Raw genomic sequence first — 18,834 nt, 5'->3', positions numbered from 1 at the left:
TGAAGGATGTTTACATTACACAAATGAAATGACTAAACACACAAATTAAATGAAAAAAAAAATAATAAAGAGAACTACTTCTTGTCTCTCTCCCCGTGACGTCTGTAACCCGTTGTTGTCTTTCAGGCGTTTCTACCATCGGAAATTTGGCCCAGGTTTGCCAACCTTCATTACATTATTACTTTAGATCAGACCTGGGCAAATTAAGGCCCGTTAAGCTTTTTAATCTGGCCCGCCGGACATTCCCAAATAATTATCTTAGATCTTTAAGATGGAAAGTGTAGCTGCCATTTTGATGTGCAGTGATGTTTTCAAATTACCGTAAGACTTGAACTATACAAAGTATTTCTATGGTTGCAATCTGCACTTTTGCATGATATACTAGTAACTATGGTCATCTAATTAGTTATTATAGTAATCTAAAAGTCACAGCAACTCAGGCGAGGCACCGAACAGTGTGGGAGGGGAGCCTTTCCACAGACTGTTTCCTGAGCGGTCAGTCAAAAATGCGGGTGTCTGACACAGACGCAATAGGAGATTTTTACAACAAAGTTTTTAAGATTAGTGATAAATCAGATATATTAGATTTTAGTTTTTTTCATATTTGGCTGTTTGTTGTATTTTCGTTGCGTTTCGCTTGATTGTAAAATATGTTTATCGAAAGGGAGTGTGACGTTCATATATTGTCAATATTCAGTGTTTTATCAATCATAGTTAATATTGTAAATCCCACATTCTTTATTTTCATGTACATTCTGGGTGTCTCATTCAGTAAAAAAAAATACAATTTCATTCCGAATTTTAAGGCGGTCTGTCATACCGTTTTTAGCTTTCAATCAGACATTATTGTGAGGTTTTGTATTAGTGTTCCTAAAAATCAGATACACTGGCCCCCGGAAACATTTTTTTCTCTAAATTTGGCCCCCCCGAGTCAAAATAATGGCCCAGGTGTCAGGGTTGCCCCTGAGAGTTTGTCTAGGCTTTAGTTTTTTCTTTTGCATTTGTCTGTTTCCTGTGTTTAGTATTTCCTGTCTTTTAGTTCCTGTTAAGTGCTCTTAATTTTTCAGCTTCCTGTCTTGTTCCCTGAGTGCTGTGTTCCTCCTCAGTGTGTTTAGTATTTCCTGTCCTTAGTTCCTGTCTAGTGCTCTTATTTTGTCAGCTTCCTGTCTTGTTCCCTGAGTGCTGTGTTCCCCTTTAGCTGCGGCTGATTGGCACCTGTTGCCAATCAGCCGGCTCCTATTTGTACCTCCTTTGTCTTGTGTCAGTTGCTGGATCATTGTATTGTCATTCGGACTTGTCGTTGCCACATGTCGCTCTTGTCGTTCCTGTAGTGTCGTACCTTGTCTTTGCAGCGTAGCGGTAAGCTATATTCGGTTGATATTTGTAGCTTACTGTTTTTTGTTCCCTGCTTCCGTTTTATTTTTCATTATACAAGTACGACTTCTGTTTGCCTGTTCGCTACCCGCTAGCTTCCACGCTAAGCTCCTGTTCGTTATTTTCTAGCTCCCAGCCTAGCTCCTTTTGTTTAATTATCCGTCTTGTGCGCGCTTTGTGTTAGTACCCTTTTGTTTGTTCTTGTTCTATTATTTATATTAAAATCATGTTTGCTCACTCCATGCCTGCCTCCATCTCTGCATCTTGGGGTTCAACAACAAATAACTGAGACACCAGGCCTGCTTTAGATTAGACCAATATAATTTTGCCTCAATTTCCACTTTAAGCATGAGTGTAAAGTGTGTGAAGAATGCACTACCAACCTGATAAGTCCGAAAGAGAAAGACATTATACAATTTTCAGCTCACAGACGGTACCGGGTGGTTGTTTGAGCACACTGCAGCTAGTCTTGGATAGTCCCATTTCTTAAAGCTTCAGTCATGCACAAGATTCTCACAGGGATGTGGCAAAATTACAGTGGTACCTAGTGTATCCTTTCTTTATTGGCTATCATAGTCAAGAAATTGGAAACAAATGTGCGCCTACTGTTGGTGGCCGTTTATCTTCTCTGAACTTTTTATGTTGTTCATTTTCATTTTCATGGCCCGCTGCTGCATGAGGGGCATAATGAAGGCCATAAAGTTAACTAAAAAGTGATGTTATTGTCAGTGCAGTAACTGACTGGCTGCCTCAATTCACACATAGACCATGTTGCAATAATGTACTTAAAAACATCCAAAACTGTAAAAAAAAAATAAAGAATACATAGGAAATAAATAGTTAAAAAATATGATTAAAAAATAAAACTAATCAACCAACAATTTCACAACACCCTGCAGTACCTCTGAGGGTCATGGACCCCTGTTAAAGACTAATGCTCTATACGACAAGAGTGCTCTTGAGTTTTAGGGATCTGCTGCAAAACTGCTAGTCAAAGGTCTTCAAAGTGTTAATTCCTCCTGAGTTTTGAAGTAAAGCTCTGCTTTCACTCATTTTGGGTGCAAAAGATCAGCTTCCGTCCTTTGGCTGCAGTTTACGTATGACCATCCCAAGGTCAACTGGCTGTCTTTTAGCCTGGTAGATTTCAGTTCAGTCCCAGTGTTAGGTATTTATTTACCAGCTGTGGAAATGACTCACTTTGTGTGCACATTGTACTGTCAGGGAAGGAAATCTGTAACAAATCCTTCCAGCTTGACGGAGACCTATTGCTCGTTTAACCCTTTTGGTACCTCTTCAGCCAGTTAATATTTCCAATGCATTTTGGCTGGACAAGCTTAACTTTCTTATGCAGTGCAAAATTTGGGATTGAATAATCGCTGGAAATTCGTTAGTGCAGGTTAGGGTTGTTGATCACAAGTGAAAGTGGTCCTGATAAGAGTAAAATTCCACTACAACGGTGTAACTGATAACGATGTGGGCTTTTCCACCTTTAGTCAGCACAAATGGAACTTTCCATTAATCCAATTTGATGATGAAATGACTTCCCCTGAGTCATCACATGACGCTTTTTGTGATAGATTACTCTTAAAAACCTTTGCTTTACTTCTTCTGCTGTTCTACCCCCCCCAGCGGTGACATGATGAGTGTCCATCCATCACTGTTGAGTTTGACTGAGGGACACACATTTATCTAATTCTGATTTATTCTGCCCTCGCACGTTAATGGGTTCTAGTTTATGACCCGACGTGAGCTTTTGTTTTTCGGGACAGATGGCGCTTGGTTCATTGTGTTCAAATGGACCTTCTTCAGGCGTTTGTTGGGCATCATTTATACACCGCCTATATCTAGTGTCTACACTTGCATGACATCAGGAATTCCTAACACAGCCCGGCTTATTTATTCCATCCGAGCCGCCTCCACCGACGCCGGATTTGATGCTAAGAGCTGTCATTTGGTGCAATTCGGGAGCGAGCGAGGAATGGAATGTGTTACAAGAAAGGTAAAGAAGACGGGGAGAGCGTAGGTGTGTCGGAGTGACATAGCGGAGAGGCTGCGGTTTGTTGTGTTGGGAATCTAAGCAAGGAAAAGAGAGTAATGGTGACGATGTGTGAGTGCATTAACAATGCTATAAAGTGGGCTCATCTCAGGACTTGCCATATAACTGCCATCTGTCTGCTTGTAAATCTGCAAAGGGGAGGTGCAGGCCGTCAGCAGGAGGATATCTGAGAGGAATGACAATCTATTTGCCCCTTGTTCTAGGGCTAGTCAACTGGCGGCACACAGCCCAAATACTGACCAGCTATGACAGATGACAGTGGTCACCAATCTTTTCGGGCCCAAGATCCCTGGTCCCAGCCAAAAACCAAAGCAAGATATATATATATATATATATACATATATATATATGTATATATATATATATATATATATATATATATATATATATATATATATAGCCTGCTCATCAGTGAAAATCCCCTGACAAAACAGGCTTGTAGGGATAAAATAGCCTCTGTGTTTTTTTTCCTGACCTATAGTATGCATGTATATATATATATATATATATATATATATATATATATATACATATATATATATATATATATATATATACATGCATATATATATATATATATATATATATATATATATATATATATACAGGGTATCTGCAGGTTTCAGCAAGTCAAATTTCAGACTTTTTAAGACCTTTTTAATGCCACATTGAATGAAATTAAAGACCGAAAAAAATAATTAAAAATCTATAAATATAAGCGATGGTTGGGGATCCCACTGTACTACAACCTCAATGACAATCAGTCAAGTTTAATTTTTGTATGTTTATTAATAAACAAACTGATAAGCACCACTCTGCCAAACAGCTTATCAAAAATCTTGAGAGAGCCAAAAACTTTGACATCCAAAACAAACAAACCAACACCAATGCCAGTAAAAACATAAAAAACCGAGGTGAGGGTAAACCTTTTTTTACATTTGGTCAATAATACTGCAATAATAGTGCAAAACAGTATTATAACATCAACAACAAAACACTGAACACACACTCAAATTAGCCACAGTTGAGCTTCAGCTGGCTGTTCTCATTCACGAGTTCTGCCTCAATTTTTTTCAGCTCACTCATGTTTTCTTTGTATCTCTTGAAGAGATACAAAGAAAAAATGAGTGAGCTGAAATCACTCACTTTTACTCATAGACGTGCCGTAACTTTACTCAAAGACGTGCCCCGAAAAAAACCAAAAAAAAAACTGGCCCGACAATTTAAGATCATTGAGTACTGAATTTAAGACCATTTTAGGAATGTAATACTTTATTTAAGACTTTTAAGGATCCGCGGAAACCCTGTATATATATATATATATATATATATATATATATATATATATATATATATATATACATATATATATATATATACATATATATATATATATATATATACCCTGCATCAGGGTATGAGCAGGGTATAATATATAAATATTGGGAACACTAAATTGGCCCTACTGTGTGAATGTGAGTGTGAATGTTGTCTGTCTATCTGTGTTGGCCCTGCGATGAGATAGCGACTTGTCCAGGGTGTACACCGCCTTCCACCCGAATGCAGCTGAGATAGGCTACAGCGACCTCCCGCGACCCCATAGAGGGACAAGCGGTAGAAAATAAATGAATATATATATATATATATATATATATATATACCCAATAATGCAAATAAATTGATGGATGTGTGTGTATATATATATATATATATATATATATACACACACATCCATCAATTTATTTGCATTATTGGGTTTTTCAACAGATACAGCATCAATAGCCATATTCCCATGGTCGAGCCACTCCTGAACTCTAGACAACGGAAGTTCCCTCAGTCAGTAATGGTTTGGGGAGCCATGTCAGCTGCTGGTTTTGGTCCACTGTGTTTCATCAAGTCCAGAGTCAATGCAGCTGTATACATGCTTCCATCTGTTGTAAAGCTCTATGGAGATGATGATTTAATTTTTACAGTATGATCTGGCACCTGCTCACAGTGCCAAAACCAGCAGTAACTGGTGTACTGACCATGGCCTTACTGTCCTCGATTGGCCTGCCAACTATCCATCCATCCATTTTCTACCGCTTATTCCCTTTTGGGGTCGCGGGGGGCGCTGGCGCCTATCTCAGCTACAATCGGGCCAACTATCCTGACCTAAACCCCATTGAGAATTTGTGGGGTATTGTGAAGTAGAAGCTGAAAGACACCAGACCCAATAATGCAAATGAGCTGAAGGCCACTTTTGAAGCATCCTGGGCATCCATAACAACTCAGCAATACCACAGGCCGATTGCCTCCATGCCACGCCGCATGGATGGAGTAAGCCATGCAAAAGGTTTCCCAACCAAGTACTGAGTGCATTAATTGACATTTTCAAATGTTGGATTTTGTTTTGCTGTTATACATCTTTTTTTTTACTTGGTCTGAGGAAATACTCAAATTTTTTGAGAAAGGATTTTTGAGTTTTCTTAAGTTGTATGCCATAATCAGCAATATTAAAATAATAAAAGGCTTGCAATATTTCAGTTGATGTGTAATGAATCCAGAATGTATGGCATGTTCTTGTTTTTAGTTGCATTACGGAAAATAAAGGACTTTATCACAATATTCAATTTTTCTGAGACAGTCCTGTACATATATATATATATTTTTTTTTTTTTGTTGTATTTTAGCCCTGGGTTCGATCCCTGGGCTCAGGGCTCAGGGTCTTTCTGCGTGAAGTTTGCATGTTCTCCTTTCTCTCTTTGACTATTGATTGTAACATAGGCTAGCTCTATTGTCATTTTGAGGAACTTTACAAGTGTATTTGCAGTATATCATTAAAAACAAGAAAGTAGTCCTATCATACAGGGAATATTTGACAAGATGGCTGTCGTAAATAATCTTTCCTGGACATCATATTCAATCCTTTGCCACATGAATGTTCTCCTAAAGCTGATCTCTTGAGATGCAAAGAGTGTCTTCTTACCTGGGGTTCCAGCAATCGCCACACCTAATGTGCACTCAATGGTTTTGTTCTCAAACGATGAAGATCTCTTGTGGTCACTGCAAGACAAAAAAATAAGACCAAAATTAGTCATGTTAGTCACATGAAGACGTTAAAAGTGATGTGAAAAGACGTGGAAATGAGTAACAAATAATGCCTCAGCTTGGATTTTTTTCTCTTCTATACTGTCTCTTTCTAGTATGCACTTACTTTGGAGACTCTGGGGTCAAAGGAAGTGGCAAGGTGGTTGGTTTGGCTGCAGAACACAAAAGGGCATGGGTAATTATTGATCTAAGAGCTGCAACATTAAAAATACCAAATAAAAATGCACTAAAAATGATGACAAAATCCAAAACCCCCAACCCTGGTTAGCCTTCCTATTGTCTTTTTGTCTCTTTTGGTTGACCCCATTGTATCTTATAGACTCTATGAGGCAGAATGAGGTGATGTCACAGGTGTCCAGATACAGACATAGCTTGGGATGGGACATAGAGACGACGCCACGGACAAGACACATGACGGCGGGTAAGACCTTCTCCACCAACAAAATCATCATCATCCAGCATGCACCACCAACAAAGAGAGGAAGGGGATGGAAAGTTAGCCTTTTTGGAGTGGGTCCAGAGAATTCCTGTCTTATAGAAGATCTGACTGAAAAAAAGCACCATGCTCATATGAAATTCAGCATTTTGACTTGGGTTTTTTGCAGTCGATCCTTAAAAAAACAGAAGAATGGGTCTGTCATATACTGTACCTAATTTTTGAGCAATTATTTTGCAGTCGGTCCTTGAAGACGGCAGGATGATCCTTTAAATGGAGGATCTTTGACTGGGTGTCTTTGCCGTAGCTCCCTAAAACCAGCAGAATTATTCTATAGAAGATTTTTGAGGAGTGTTTTTGCAGTTGCTCAATAAAAACAGCAGAGCACTCCTGTTTTATAGACGATCTTAGGCTAGCATTTTTTTAAATTGGTCTGTCGTATAATGGAGGGTCTTTATCTTGCGTGTTTTACAACTAGTCCTTCAAAAAAGCAGAGCGCTCCTGTCGAGGATGTGAAAATCTGTGGGTCACAGGTGTCCAGATACAGACATTCAGTGCTCTGCTTGAGACACCTGGGGATGGGACAAAGACGGAGACAAGACACATGACGGCAGGTGAGGCTCCTTCCACCAACAAAAAACAAAAAAAATCATCAAGCATGCAGCAACAGCAAGGACAGAAAGGGTAAAGAAGATAAGAAAGGAGAGTCAAGGAAGCTTGTGCAGTTGCCCGAGGCTTTGGCCCAACTTGTGGAACGTGGCTCTCAAGACTAAAGACAGACAACAACACACTAACCCCAATTTGACGGGAGGGATATTAGAATTTGGTCCAGTTAGTGGAAAAAGTGGTTAGGAGGAGAAGCAGCAGTAGCAAAGATAAAGGCCAGCGGGGGGGATGCAGTCATGATTACCTAACAACAGGTGGTCTGCGTGGTCTGGGCGCTGCCTGTGTTTCATGCGGGCGGGGGCGGGCTCTGCAATGCTAGTATCTGGGAAGCTTGGCGGGCGGCCCATGACATCATCATCAGCATCATCATCATGGTCAACATCCTCCCCATGGCCTCCCTGGCTTAGACTCTTGAGAGGCTCAGGGGACTTAGGCGGGGCTCGGTACTGAGCAGGCCTGTCGGTGAGCAGCCGGCTAAGTAAAGGGTGCCCCGGCTTCTCGTCCCGTTTCCTAATGGTGACGGTGACGCGCCTACGCTGCCTCTTATCTCGAGGGGCGCCTACAGCCTCTCGGCAACGCTCACAGCTGTGACTCACCTCTCGGGGAGGGAGGGAATAAGAATGCATATACCTAATAAACCTAGCGGCACAGGCCAGCCGGTCAGTGTCGCCCGGCCGCCTCCCTTCTTCGCCGATGTAGCTTCCTTGGCCACCCTCCGACTCATCAACATCCTGAGAGCAACGCTGCCACTTCCCAGCCCCAACACCAGCCACACTACACTGGCCTGCAGGCCGGCGCTCACCTCGCTGCGGCGGATGCTGCTGATGCTGCTGAGCTGGCACGGCGGACTTCTTCTTGGAGGACGAGGAGGAGGAAACGGAGGAAAGTGAGGAGAATGAGGAGGTGGACGACGAGGATGGCGAGGAGGACGAAGAGGAGGCACAGTGGCCGCCCTTTACGTCGCTGGCTTTAGTGTGGAGGAGGATGTCGTCGGTGGCTGTTAAGTACTTTAACAGCTCGGTGCAAGGCCGCCTCAAAGAGCGACTCTGCTGGCCGGAGACCCCCCTCGTTTTGCTGCTCCAGTGGCTCTCTGTCTGCACAAAAGGAGAAAAGGTAGAAGGAGCCATGTTTATAGTTTATCCGAATGATGTGACAGCGTATTTTCAAAGGAAACTGATAAAAGAGGAGAAAAGTATCATTTACGGGGATAATGATTTTTGAAATAGGTAAAGTAAGAAATGTATTTTAGTTTTAGGAGTTAAATGGTGGAACAAGCTCAGTGATGAGCTGAAGACATGTAGTTCTTTGTTAAGGTTTAAGTAAACCTTGAAAGGTGAAATACCGTATTTTTCGCACTATAAGTAGCAGTTTTTTTCATAGTTTGGCCGGGGGTGCGACTTATACTCAAGAGCGACTTATGTGTGAAATTATTAACACATTATCGTAAAATATCAAATAATATTATGTAACTCATTCACGTAAGAGATTAGAAGTATAAGATTTCATTGGATTTAGCAATTAGGAGTGACAGATTGTTTGATAAACGTATAGCATGTTCTTTATGTTATAGGTATTTGAATGACTCTTACCATAATATGTTACGTTAACATACCAGGCACGTTCTCAGTTGGTTATTTATGCGTCATATAATGCAGTGGTCCCCAACCACCGGGCCGCGGATCAATTGGTACATGGCCGCACAAGAAATTAAAGAAAAAAAAAATATATATATATATACATATATATATGTATATATTATTATTATTATTTTTAATTTTTTTTAAATTGACATAAAAAACACCAAATATATTTGATTATATATCAATATAGATCAATACAGTCTGCAGGGATACAGTTCGTAAGCACACATGATTGTATTTCTTTTTGAAAATAAAGTGCTGCCGTCAATGGAGAGCCCTGGTTAATTTCTGCAAAATAATTTTACAACATGTACTTTGATATTCAGTACGTTGACATGCACTATATATATATATATATATATATATATATATATATATATATATATATATATATATATATATATATATGTATATATACATATATATATACATACATATATATATATATAAATATATATATATATATATATATATATATATGTATATATACATATATATATATACATATATATATATATATATATATGTATATATACATATATATATACATACATATATATATATATATAAATATATATATATATATATATATATATATATATGTATATATACATATATATATATATATACATATATATATATATATATATATATCTATATATATATATACATATATATATATATATATATATGTATATATATATATATATATATATACATATATATATATATACATATATATATGTATATATATATATATATATATATATATATATATATATATATACATATATATATATATATATATATATGTATATGTATATATATATATATATATATATATATATATATATATATATATATATATATATATATATATATATATATATATATATATATATATATATATATATATATATATATATGTATGTATGTATGTATGTATGTATGTACAGATATATGCAGTCATGGTCAGAAGTTTACATACACTTGTAAAGAACATAATGTCATGGCTGTCTTGAGTTTCCAATAATTTCTACAACTCTTATTTTTTTGTGATAGAGTGATTGGAGCACATACTTGTTTGTCACAAAAAACATTCATGGAGTTTGGTTCTTTTATGGATATATTATGGGCCTACTGAAAATGTGACCTAATCTGCTTGGTCAAAAGTATACATACAGCAATGTTAACAGCATATTGCAATGGGAAGTAGTAGTTATCGTTTATATCGGGAGCTCGAGAGATATTGGCTTTATCTTCTAAGCATGTAGCATGATCTTCTTCTATTTACATTCCTACATAGATAAACAAGCTGAACTGACCACCATCCCGACCAATTGTACGAAAGGGAAACACAGCAAATGTCCAACAGTCGTTAGAGAAAGACTATGTAAACTGGGACTTCACATGCAGATGTAAAATTAGACAACAAGCTAGTATTTGAGAAATCACACTAATTTAGTGCATGGAAACATACTGATTGTGAAGCAGAAACTGGACCACATGGCAGATTTCGAACTTGACAAGGAGCCTCATCTCTACTCGTGGAGCAAATCAAAGCTGGGCCGGACATAACCGAGGTCTTAAACCCTGTGCTATCGAGTGACTCGATTGGGCTTTAACCTTGGTAGTCAGCACACTCGCCTCGAAATACTCAAGAGAAAGAGTACACAACCGCTGCACTTGCTCTATTTTTTCTTTCTTATTGCATTTTGCCGCTTTGTTAAATTTTTCGTATAAATGCTCGTCCGGCTTGCATTCTATTGATACGCAACTGATGTCGTTGGTGGACGGTCGATGACGATTTTACTCAAAATGCACTTGAAGGCAAGTGAATTTGCACGTCACGGAGTGAAATGTGAAACTGAAAATGAAGCCAGTCAAATAGCACAATGTTTTATTCAGTATTTTACACCAACTACCGTATTTCCTTGAATTGCCGCCGGGGCGCTAATTAATTTAAAACCTCTTCTCACTCCTGCGCTTATCAAAGGCATGCGGTAAAAGTAAGCATGCGGTAATTATTCTAAAACCTATTCTCACTCCGGCACTTACCAAAGAAATGCAGTAAATATTTGAGTGTGACGTAAGCTTGGACCTTAAATCCTATTGAATAGCTCTTAATCTTCTTCCCTTTATGCGATTTCAAATTACCGGTATTGAAATCAGCCTCCTCCATTTTGAAAATGATGACAGGGGAAGTGTCACTCGTGACGTCACAAGTTTGACCAGGCGGTAATACTAAGCATGCGCTAATTATTTTGCGAAGCGAGTTTGACCCGGCGCATACTATATGCCCTGCGGCAATTCAAGAAAATAGTGTATATGTCTATAGTCGGGTCTTGTAAAGTGTTAAGCAACCATGACTAATTTTGACTGGGTCAACCTATAACCCAACATACGTACAGCTTTTTTATTAATAGTGATTAGAATAAAACTGTTTGTATGATCGGAGCTCCTCCAGGCCCTAGTCATGGGAGAGTACCGCCCTCCCTACCCTGGAACCGGTCGAGGGGCCCGTCTCCGCCATGTTCGCGCTCTGGGTAGGTCACAACTAGCGCTTCTATCAAAGCCCCCTACGACCCTTCCCACCACAATCTCAAGATGACAAGTGCCCTGCTGAGGCCAAGTATGTCTCCTCCAGACCTGAATCAAAATCCTTCAAGCAGAAGGAAAAAGGGTGGAGGAGTGCAAGGTGTCTAATAGGGTTGTACGTTATACCGGTACTGGTATAGTATCGCGGTACTAATGAATCAAAAACAGTACTATACTCTGCTTGAAAAGTACCGGTTCCCGGGCATGACGGCGCGTCGTCACGTCATGACATTGCTGAGTTTACGAGCAGAGGAGCATGTTCGGCAGCGCACAATCACGGAGTACTTACAAACAGACACAGTGTGTGGACAGAAAAGGGAGAACGGATGCATTTTGGTTTAAAAACTGACGATAAAGATGAAGTTATAACACTGGAAGGCCATCAGGAAGAGGTGCTTTAGGACATGGATAGCTAGCTAGCGGCGAACGACCATTTTCAGTCAGCAGTGGTTTAGCTACTTCTAACTTACTAATCCTTGCATCCATGGTGATGAATAAAGTGAGTTTCTTACCTGCAGGACGAGGAATAGCTGAATATGTAGGAGGATTACGATAGCAAACCGCTAACAGCAGGCTAGTACCCTGAATGTAAACAAATGCCATGGGTGCATCTACACCTGACATTCACTGTAATGATACCAAGTACAATAGCGTATCTGGTCGATACTACTATAGTTACATGGACATTTTTCATCGTCACATAATCTTTTTTCCTTTATTTAAAATTCATAGGGTTTATAAACTCAGGAAATACGTCCCTGGACACATGAGGACTTTGAATATGACCAATGCATGATCCTGAAACTACTGGATATCAGATTGAAACCTACATTTCTGGTATCATCCAAACCTAATGTAAAGTATCAAACAAGAGAAGAATAAGTGATTATTCAATTTTAACAGATGTGTAGATAGAACATGTTAAACGAGAAAGTAAGCAGATATTATCAGTATCAGCCTTTGTTTGTTTACTTACTACTAAAAGACAAGTTGTCCTGTATGTTCACTATTTTATTTAAAGGCCTACTGAAACCCACTACTACCCACCACGCAGTCTGATAGTTTATATATCAATGATGAAATATTAACATTGCAACACATGCCAACACGGCCTATTTAGTTTACGAAATTAAAATTTTAAATTTCACTGGAGTTTCTTCTTCGAAACGTCGTGTAATGATGACGTGTACGCAAGACGTCATGGGTTTTTAAGAAGTATGAGCGCTGCGCACACACACAGCTAAATGTCATCTGCTTTAACGGCATAATTATACAGTATTTTGGACATCTGTGTTGCTGAATCTTTTGCAATTTGTACAATTAATATTGGAGAAGTCACAGTAGAAAGATGGAGTTGAGAAGCTTTAGCCTTTAGCCACAGAAACACACGGTGATTCATTGTTTAAAATTCCTGGAGGTAAAACATTCCTATGGATCAGAGCGCGGTCAAGAGAACATGGATCCCGACCAAATGTCAACCAGCAGGTTTCGGTGAGAAAATTGTGGTTAAAAAGTCAGTTTTTACCGGAGAAAAGCTGAGCTTGTGCCGTCCATAGCTGTCGTCGACTCCCCTGAGACACTGCGCGTCAACACACCCGTGGAGACACCCTTCCAACTATCAGGTACTATTAAACACACTAAAACACTAACAACACAATAGAAAGATAAGGGATTTCCCAGAATTAACCTAGGAAATGTCTCTAAAAACATCGGAATCCGTCCCAATGCAATCACGTTTTTTTGTTTTTTTCTAGTCCGTCGCTATCAATATCCTCAAACACGAACCTTTCATCCTCGCTCAAATTAATGGGGTAATTGTCTTTTTCTCGGTCCGAATAGCACTTTTTGTTGGAGGCTCCCATTATAAACAATGTGAATATGTGAGGAGCCATCAAACATGTGATGTCATCGTCTGCGACTTCTGGTAGAGCAGCAGGGCTTTTGTCTTAGCACCGAAAGTTGCGAACTTTATTGTGGATCTTCTCTACTAAATCCTTTCAGCAAAAATATGGCAATATCGCGAAATGATCAAGTATGACACATAGAATGGACCTGCTATCTCCGTTTAAATAAGAAAATCTCATTTCAGTAGGCCTTTAAGGACATAATTGTTCTTTGATTACAACAAAAAACATACGTTTAATGTACTGTAAGATTTGTTGTTAAAATAAAGGCAATAATGCAATTTTTTGTGGTTCACCTTAGTCGGAATAGTACGGAAAATAATTAACATACATTTTGGTACCGGTACTAAAATCTTGGTATCGGGACGACACAGTTTTATTCTAATCACTATTATTAACATTTTGGACGCAATTTGGATAGTTGTGAGGTGTTACCAGATGTTTAGACAATAATATGTTCACACTGTTGTCGCACCCAAATGACTACTTTGGGTCATAGGCTTTTGATTGGTCAGAAGAGCGTTCACTAGAGCAACTCGGTGAAGCATAGTCCTAATTGCACTGTTTTGCAACGTAAAAACAAATTTTCAAAATAAGAGAAAATGAAGTAGCCCGTTTAAAGATGTAATTATTCCGACAGCAGCGTCGTCCGAAGGCGTCGTCGTGACCATACGTTTTTCTTTTAACGGTCCGTCATAGCAAGACGGTGGCGGCGCTAATGAGAAGAATGCTGCCGCCGTGTCTGCGAAAGCCCAACAGCAATAAGGCCTGTTTTCATTACGCCCCTCTGGGATGCGAAGCTGTAGTTTAGGCTACCGAAACAATAAAATTACGACAGCAGTGCAGAGCGGGGGAAGATTAACTAACATAAAAATGTGCGTACCTTGACGACGGCAGGTGGTGGTCTGATGCGGTGGTTGTTGTTGCTGCCGGCTGCATGGTTCTGCGCCTTGCTACCTGTGTATTGATTGTAGCCCAGCTGGGTGTTGGCGGGCGCCAAGAGGAGCTTCTTCAGCTGGGGAGAGACGGCACAATCAGCACGGACTATCAAAATGGACATTATGGACTTTTTATTTATCCAAGTTAAACGAAACTTAAAAAATTGGTGAGAATTTTGGCATGACTTTGCAAATCACGGAAATGTAACCAGACTATTGTAATGTCTACGGCACAGATGTGGCCCGCCACTTCATTTTATTTGGCCCTAGAATATGTACCTATAAACCAGTGGTTCTCAACCTTTTTTCAGTGATGTACCCCCTGTGAACATTTTTTTAATTCAAGTACCCCCTAATCAGAGCATTTTTGGTTGAAAAAAGGAGATAAAGAAGTAAAATACAGCACTATGTCATCAGTTTCTGATTTATTAAATTGTATAACGGTGCATCCATCCATCCATTTTCCACCTCTTATTCCCTTTCGGGGTCGCGGGGGGCGCTGGCGCCTATCTCAGCTACAATCGGGCGGAAGGCAGGGTACACCCTGGACAAGTCGCCACCTCATCGCAGGGCCAACACAGATAGACAGACAACATTCACACTCACATTCACACACTAGGGCCAATTTAGTGTTGTCAATCAACCTATCCCCAGGTGCATGTCTTTGGAAGTGGGAGGAAGCCGGAGTACCCGGAGGGAGCCCACGCATTCACGGGGAGAACATGCAAACTCCACACAGAAAGATCCCGAGCCTGGATTTGAACCCAGGACTGCAGGAACTTCGTATTGTGAGGCAGACGCACTAACCCCTCTTTCACCGTGAAGCCTGGTGCAATATTGCTGATTTGTAGTGGTATTTTTTAACTATTTGGAAAAAAAAAAAAAGTAAAAACTTGTTGAAAAATAAAGAAGGGATTCACTTATAAATAAAGATTTCTACACATAGAAGTAATCATCAAATTTTTGAATTGTTGCTATTTTTTGTAATATTTTGTAAAAATCTCACTTACCTCTTGGCATACCTTCAAGTACCCCCAGCGGTGCGCGTACCCCCATTTGAGAACCACTGCTATAAACTAGTGCAACTTTTCTTACTAAATGTATTCTTTATTTCTATTTTGGGACAAAAAAAAATTATCTACTCCACGTAATCGCAAATCATGTTGTCTAATTATGCAAAAAATATATTTTCAAACTATTTGTTTTCATATAAATAATTATTAATAATACTGATTTCAATGTAAGTTGTCTATCAAATTGTGCTATTTAAAAGTGTAAAATTGTGAAATTTACTGTGGTTTTTACAGCATTTTTCTCTAAATGAAAAAAACTTTACTTTTTTACTGTAATAAACCGTGGTGCTATTTTGGCATTTCCAGTAATAAACCAAAAAATCTACAGTTGTTGATTTACTGTAAAAAAAAAAAAAAAAAAAAAAAAATGTTAAAGTAAAATTGAAGGTTTTTTTTATTTAGAGTAAAAAAAAAAAATAATGTAAATTTTACAATAAAATTCAAAAGCCTGGAAATAATATGTATCAAAGTACTGTAACTTTTCTTACTAAATGTATTACTTATTTGTATTGTGGGAGAAAAAAAATATATATATATATGTACTCCTTGTAATCTCAAATTATGTTAATTTAAATATCGTCAAATTACACAAAAATCTATTTTCTAACCATTTTTTGAATAGAAATAAATACTTATAATGATTTCAAAGCAAGTTATCCATCAAATTGTGCCATGTAAAAGTAGCAATAGATTTCAATATAAAATTGTGAAATTTACTGTGGTTTTTACCGCATTTTTCTCTAAATGAAAAAAACTGTACTTTTTTTTACTGTAATAAACTGTGGTGTTGTTTTGGCATTTACAGTAATACACCGAAAAATCTACAGTTGTTGATTTACAGTAAAAAACTGACAAACTAGCAGCTCAGGTGCAAACATGTTTTTTTACTGTAAAACAAATGGTAACATGGGGAACATATTCTTTAATTAGTTGCTTATTAAAGTAACAAAGACTTAATTTAGAGTTATTTGGAAACTAGGGGAACATATAAGGGTTAGGGTTAGGGTTACCAATAAGCAGTAATTCTGAAGTTATTGAGGGAATACTCTTAGTGAAAAGCTTACTGGTTGTATAATAAGGCCATGCTGAATAACGCATTAATAAGTACTTAATAATGACTAATTAAGAGCCAATATGTAAGCAACTAATTAATGGTGAAGATGCGTTTCCCATACTAAAGTGTTACCAAAAAAACTAATGTAAATTTTACAATAAAAATCTGGCAACTGAGCTGCCTTTTTTTTTTTTAACCGTAAAAACAGCAGTACTGTTGTTCCATTTACAGCAATGTACATAAAATTTTGAGGTGAAATTAGGGCTGGGTGATATATATATCGCGGGTTTGTCTCTGTGCGATATAGAAAATGACTATATCGTTATATTCGAGTATACGTTCTCACGCAGTTGCTTTTAGCTACTGGCATTACACTACAGGCTTTTATCACTCTTTCTTGTCACTCCTTCTCACAGACAAGTGCACCTTCTTACATACATCACACACTGTCGTTTCATATGCCCTCGCATGAGAGGTAGCAGCATGGGTAACATTAGCTGTGATGCTACCGGAGTGGTGCAAGTGGTAATACGAGAGAAATAAGGTGCCAATCTGGTAATAAATGAAGGAAGAATTAATTTCTTAAGAAAAACAGCACGGGATCCATCGTCTGGCGGTGGTTTGGCTTCAAGCGGGAAGATGTCGAACAAGTGTGCGGCAAAAGCGTTAAAGTAGCACCTACTAATAATTTGTAGCATCATTTGAAAAGTCCCCCGCTAAAGAATGAAGACCGCTTGAAACTGCATGTCAACATCTCCATTCGGTGCCATACCCACGAAATGCCGAAGCAACCATTTCCAGATCGTATGAAAAAAATAGCCAACAACAGAATTCAATAACGTCCGTAGTAACCTACCACATAGCAAAAGACATACACTATTTGATTTCCTGTTACGCAGATAATTTTTATATGACAGTTATTGAAATATCTTGTGTGACATCATGCACAAAAGTGCACTTTATCTGTTTTAAACTATTGTAGTGTCTTTCTGTACAAAAAGTGCACTTTAATTTAGTGGTGTTTTGATATGTCATCTTAGTGACATTATGCAAAAGGTGCACCAATAGCTTGTTTTGAAATGACGTGAATGTTTGTGCCACTGCTTAATAACTTTTTAATAAATACAGTTTTGGTAAATTTACTCAATTGTGGTTTCCCTCTCTGCATGAAATGTAATATGAGCATATTTTAATGCAGAATGTTTTAATGTAGACACATAGAATCATCATACTGCTGTGATTATATGCATCAAGTGTTCATTTGTTTTTACATTTTAGTTTTGAAAAAAATCTACTAATAAAATGCATTACAAATTGTATAATAATAGTATTCACTGTTAGAAACGGCCCTCTGGAGCCAAACATAACTGCGATGTGGCCCCCAGTGAAAACGACTTTGACACCTATGGTGAATAAAAAACAAAGTAGCGGTATCAGAGTTTTCAGGGCGGGAGGCAGTAGGTGTCCTAGCTGGTCCACCAATATCAAATTGGCTAAACATGTTCTCTTTCTTACAAGCCACATTTTGAGGCTGGTCACTCCAGGTGCAGCTGTTACAGACGGTTGCTTTAAAGTGATTACCAGAGAGGGTTCCTCGGGCTCCTCTGGAGTAGCGGGCAGGTCTTCCGGGGAGGAGGGACAGCTCTGGTCACTGGCATTGGTCACGTCCCCGTCTGCCAGAGCCTCGAATGAAGGCAGGCCGTCCTCATCCACCGGGATGCTGTCCAGGGTCTCTGTAAGCACTGCCAGCAAGTTGGCCTCATTTTCTTCATCTATCTTCTTAGCAGGCGTGAAAAAAAAAAACAGTAGACAGACAGAAACATAGAGAGAGAAAGAAAATAGGACATTTTAGTCTGGAAGTTGTAAATCTTTTCCTCCAAGGGAAGTAAAAGTGGTGGGTGGTTGCATGCAAGTTTTGCCTAAAACCCCCCTCACCCACCCAAACACACACACACACGCACTCACACACACACACACGCACACACACACACACACACACACACAC

The 18,834-nt window shown here is 38.7% G+C and overlaps 1 protein-coding gene across 3 annotated transcripts in view; it reads right to left on the bottom strand.

Annotated features, from left to right (window-relative positions):
* ppargc1a (peroxisome proliferator-activated receptor gamma, coactivator 1 alpha) overlaps positions 1-18,834 on the bottom strand; it is a 90,541-nt gene that overhangs the window by 33,479 nt on the left and 38,228 nt on the right. For 2 of the 3 annotated variants that reach the window (XM_061913545.1, XM_061913547.1), the window contains exons 3-7: positions 18,411-18,608; positions 14,648-14,779; positions 8,425-8,716; positions 6,627-6,672; positions 6,399-6,475 (exon numbers count right to left, since the gene is read on the bottom strand). In XM_061913545.1, coding sequence (XP_061769529.1) covers positions 6,399-6,475; positions 6,627-6,672; positions 8,425-8,716; positions 14,648-14,779; positions 18,411-18,608 — 745 coding nt within the window. The remainder of the gene's footprint in view (positions 1-6,398; positions 6,476-6,626; positions 6,673-8,424; positions 8,717-14,647; positions 14,780-18,410; positions 18,609-18,834) is intronic. The other variant, XM_061913546.1, reaches the window with a different exon arrangement.

The sequence above is a fragment of the Nerophis ophidion genome, linkage group LG10, assembly GCF_033978795.1.
Source record: "Nerophis ophidion isolate RoL-2023_Sa linkage group LG10, RoL_Noph_v1.0, whole genome shotgun sequence".
NCBI lineage: Eukaryota > Metazoa > Chordata > Actinopteri > Syngnathiformes > Syngnathidae > Nerophis > Nerophis ophidion.
This window is presented reverse-complemented; position numbering and strand designations above follow the sequence as displayed.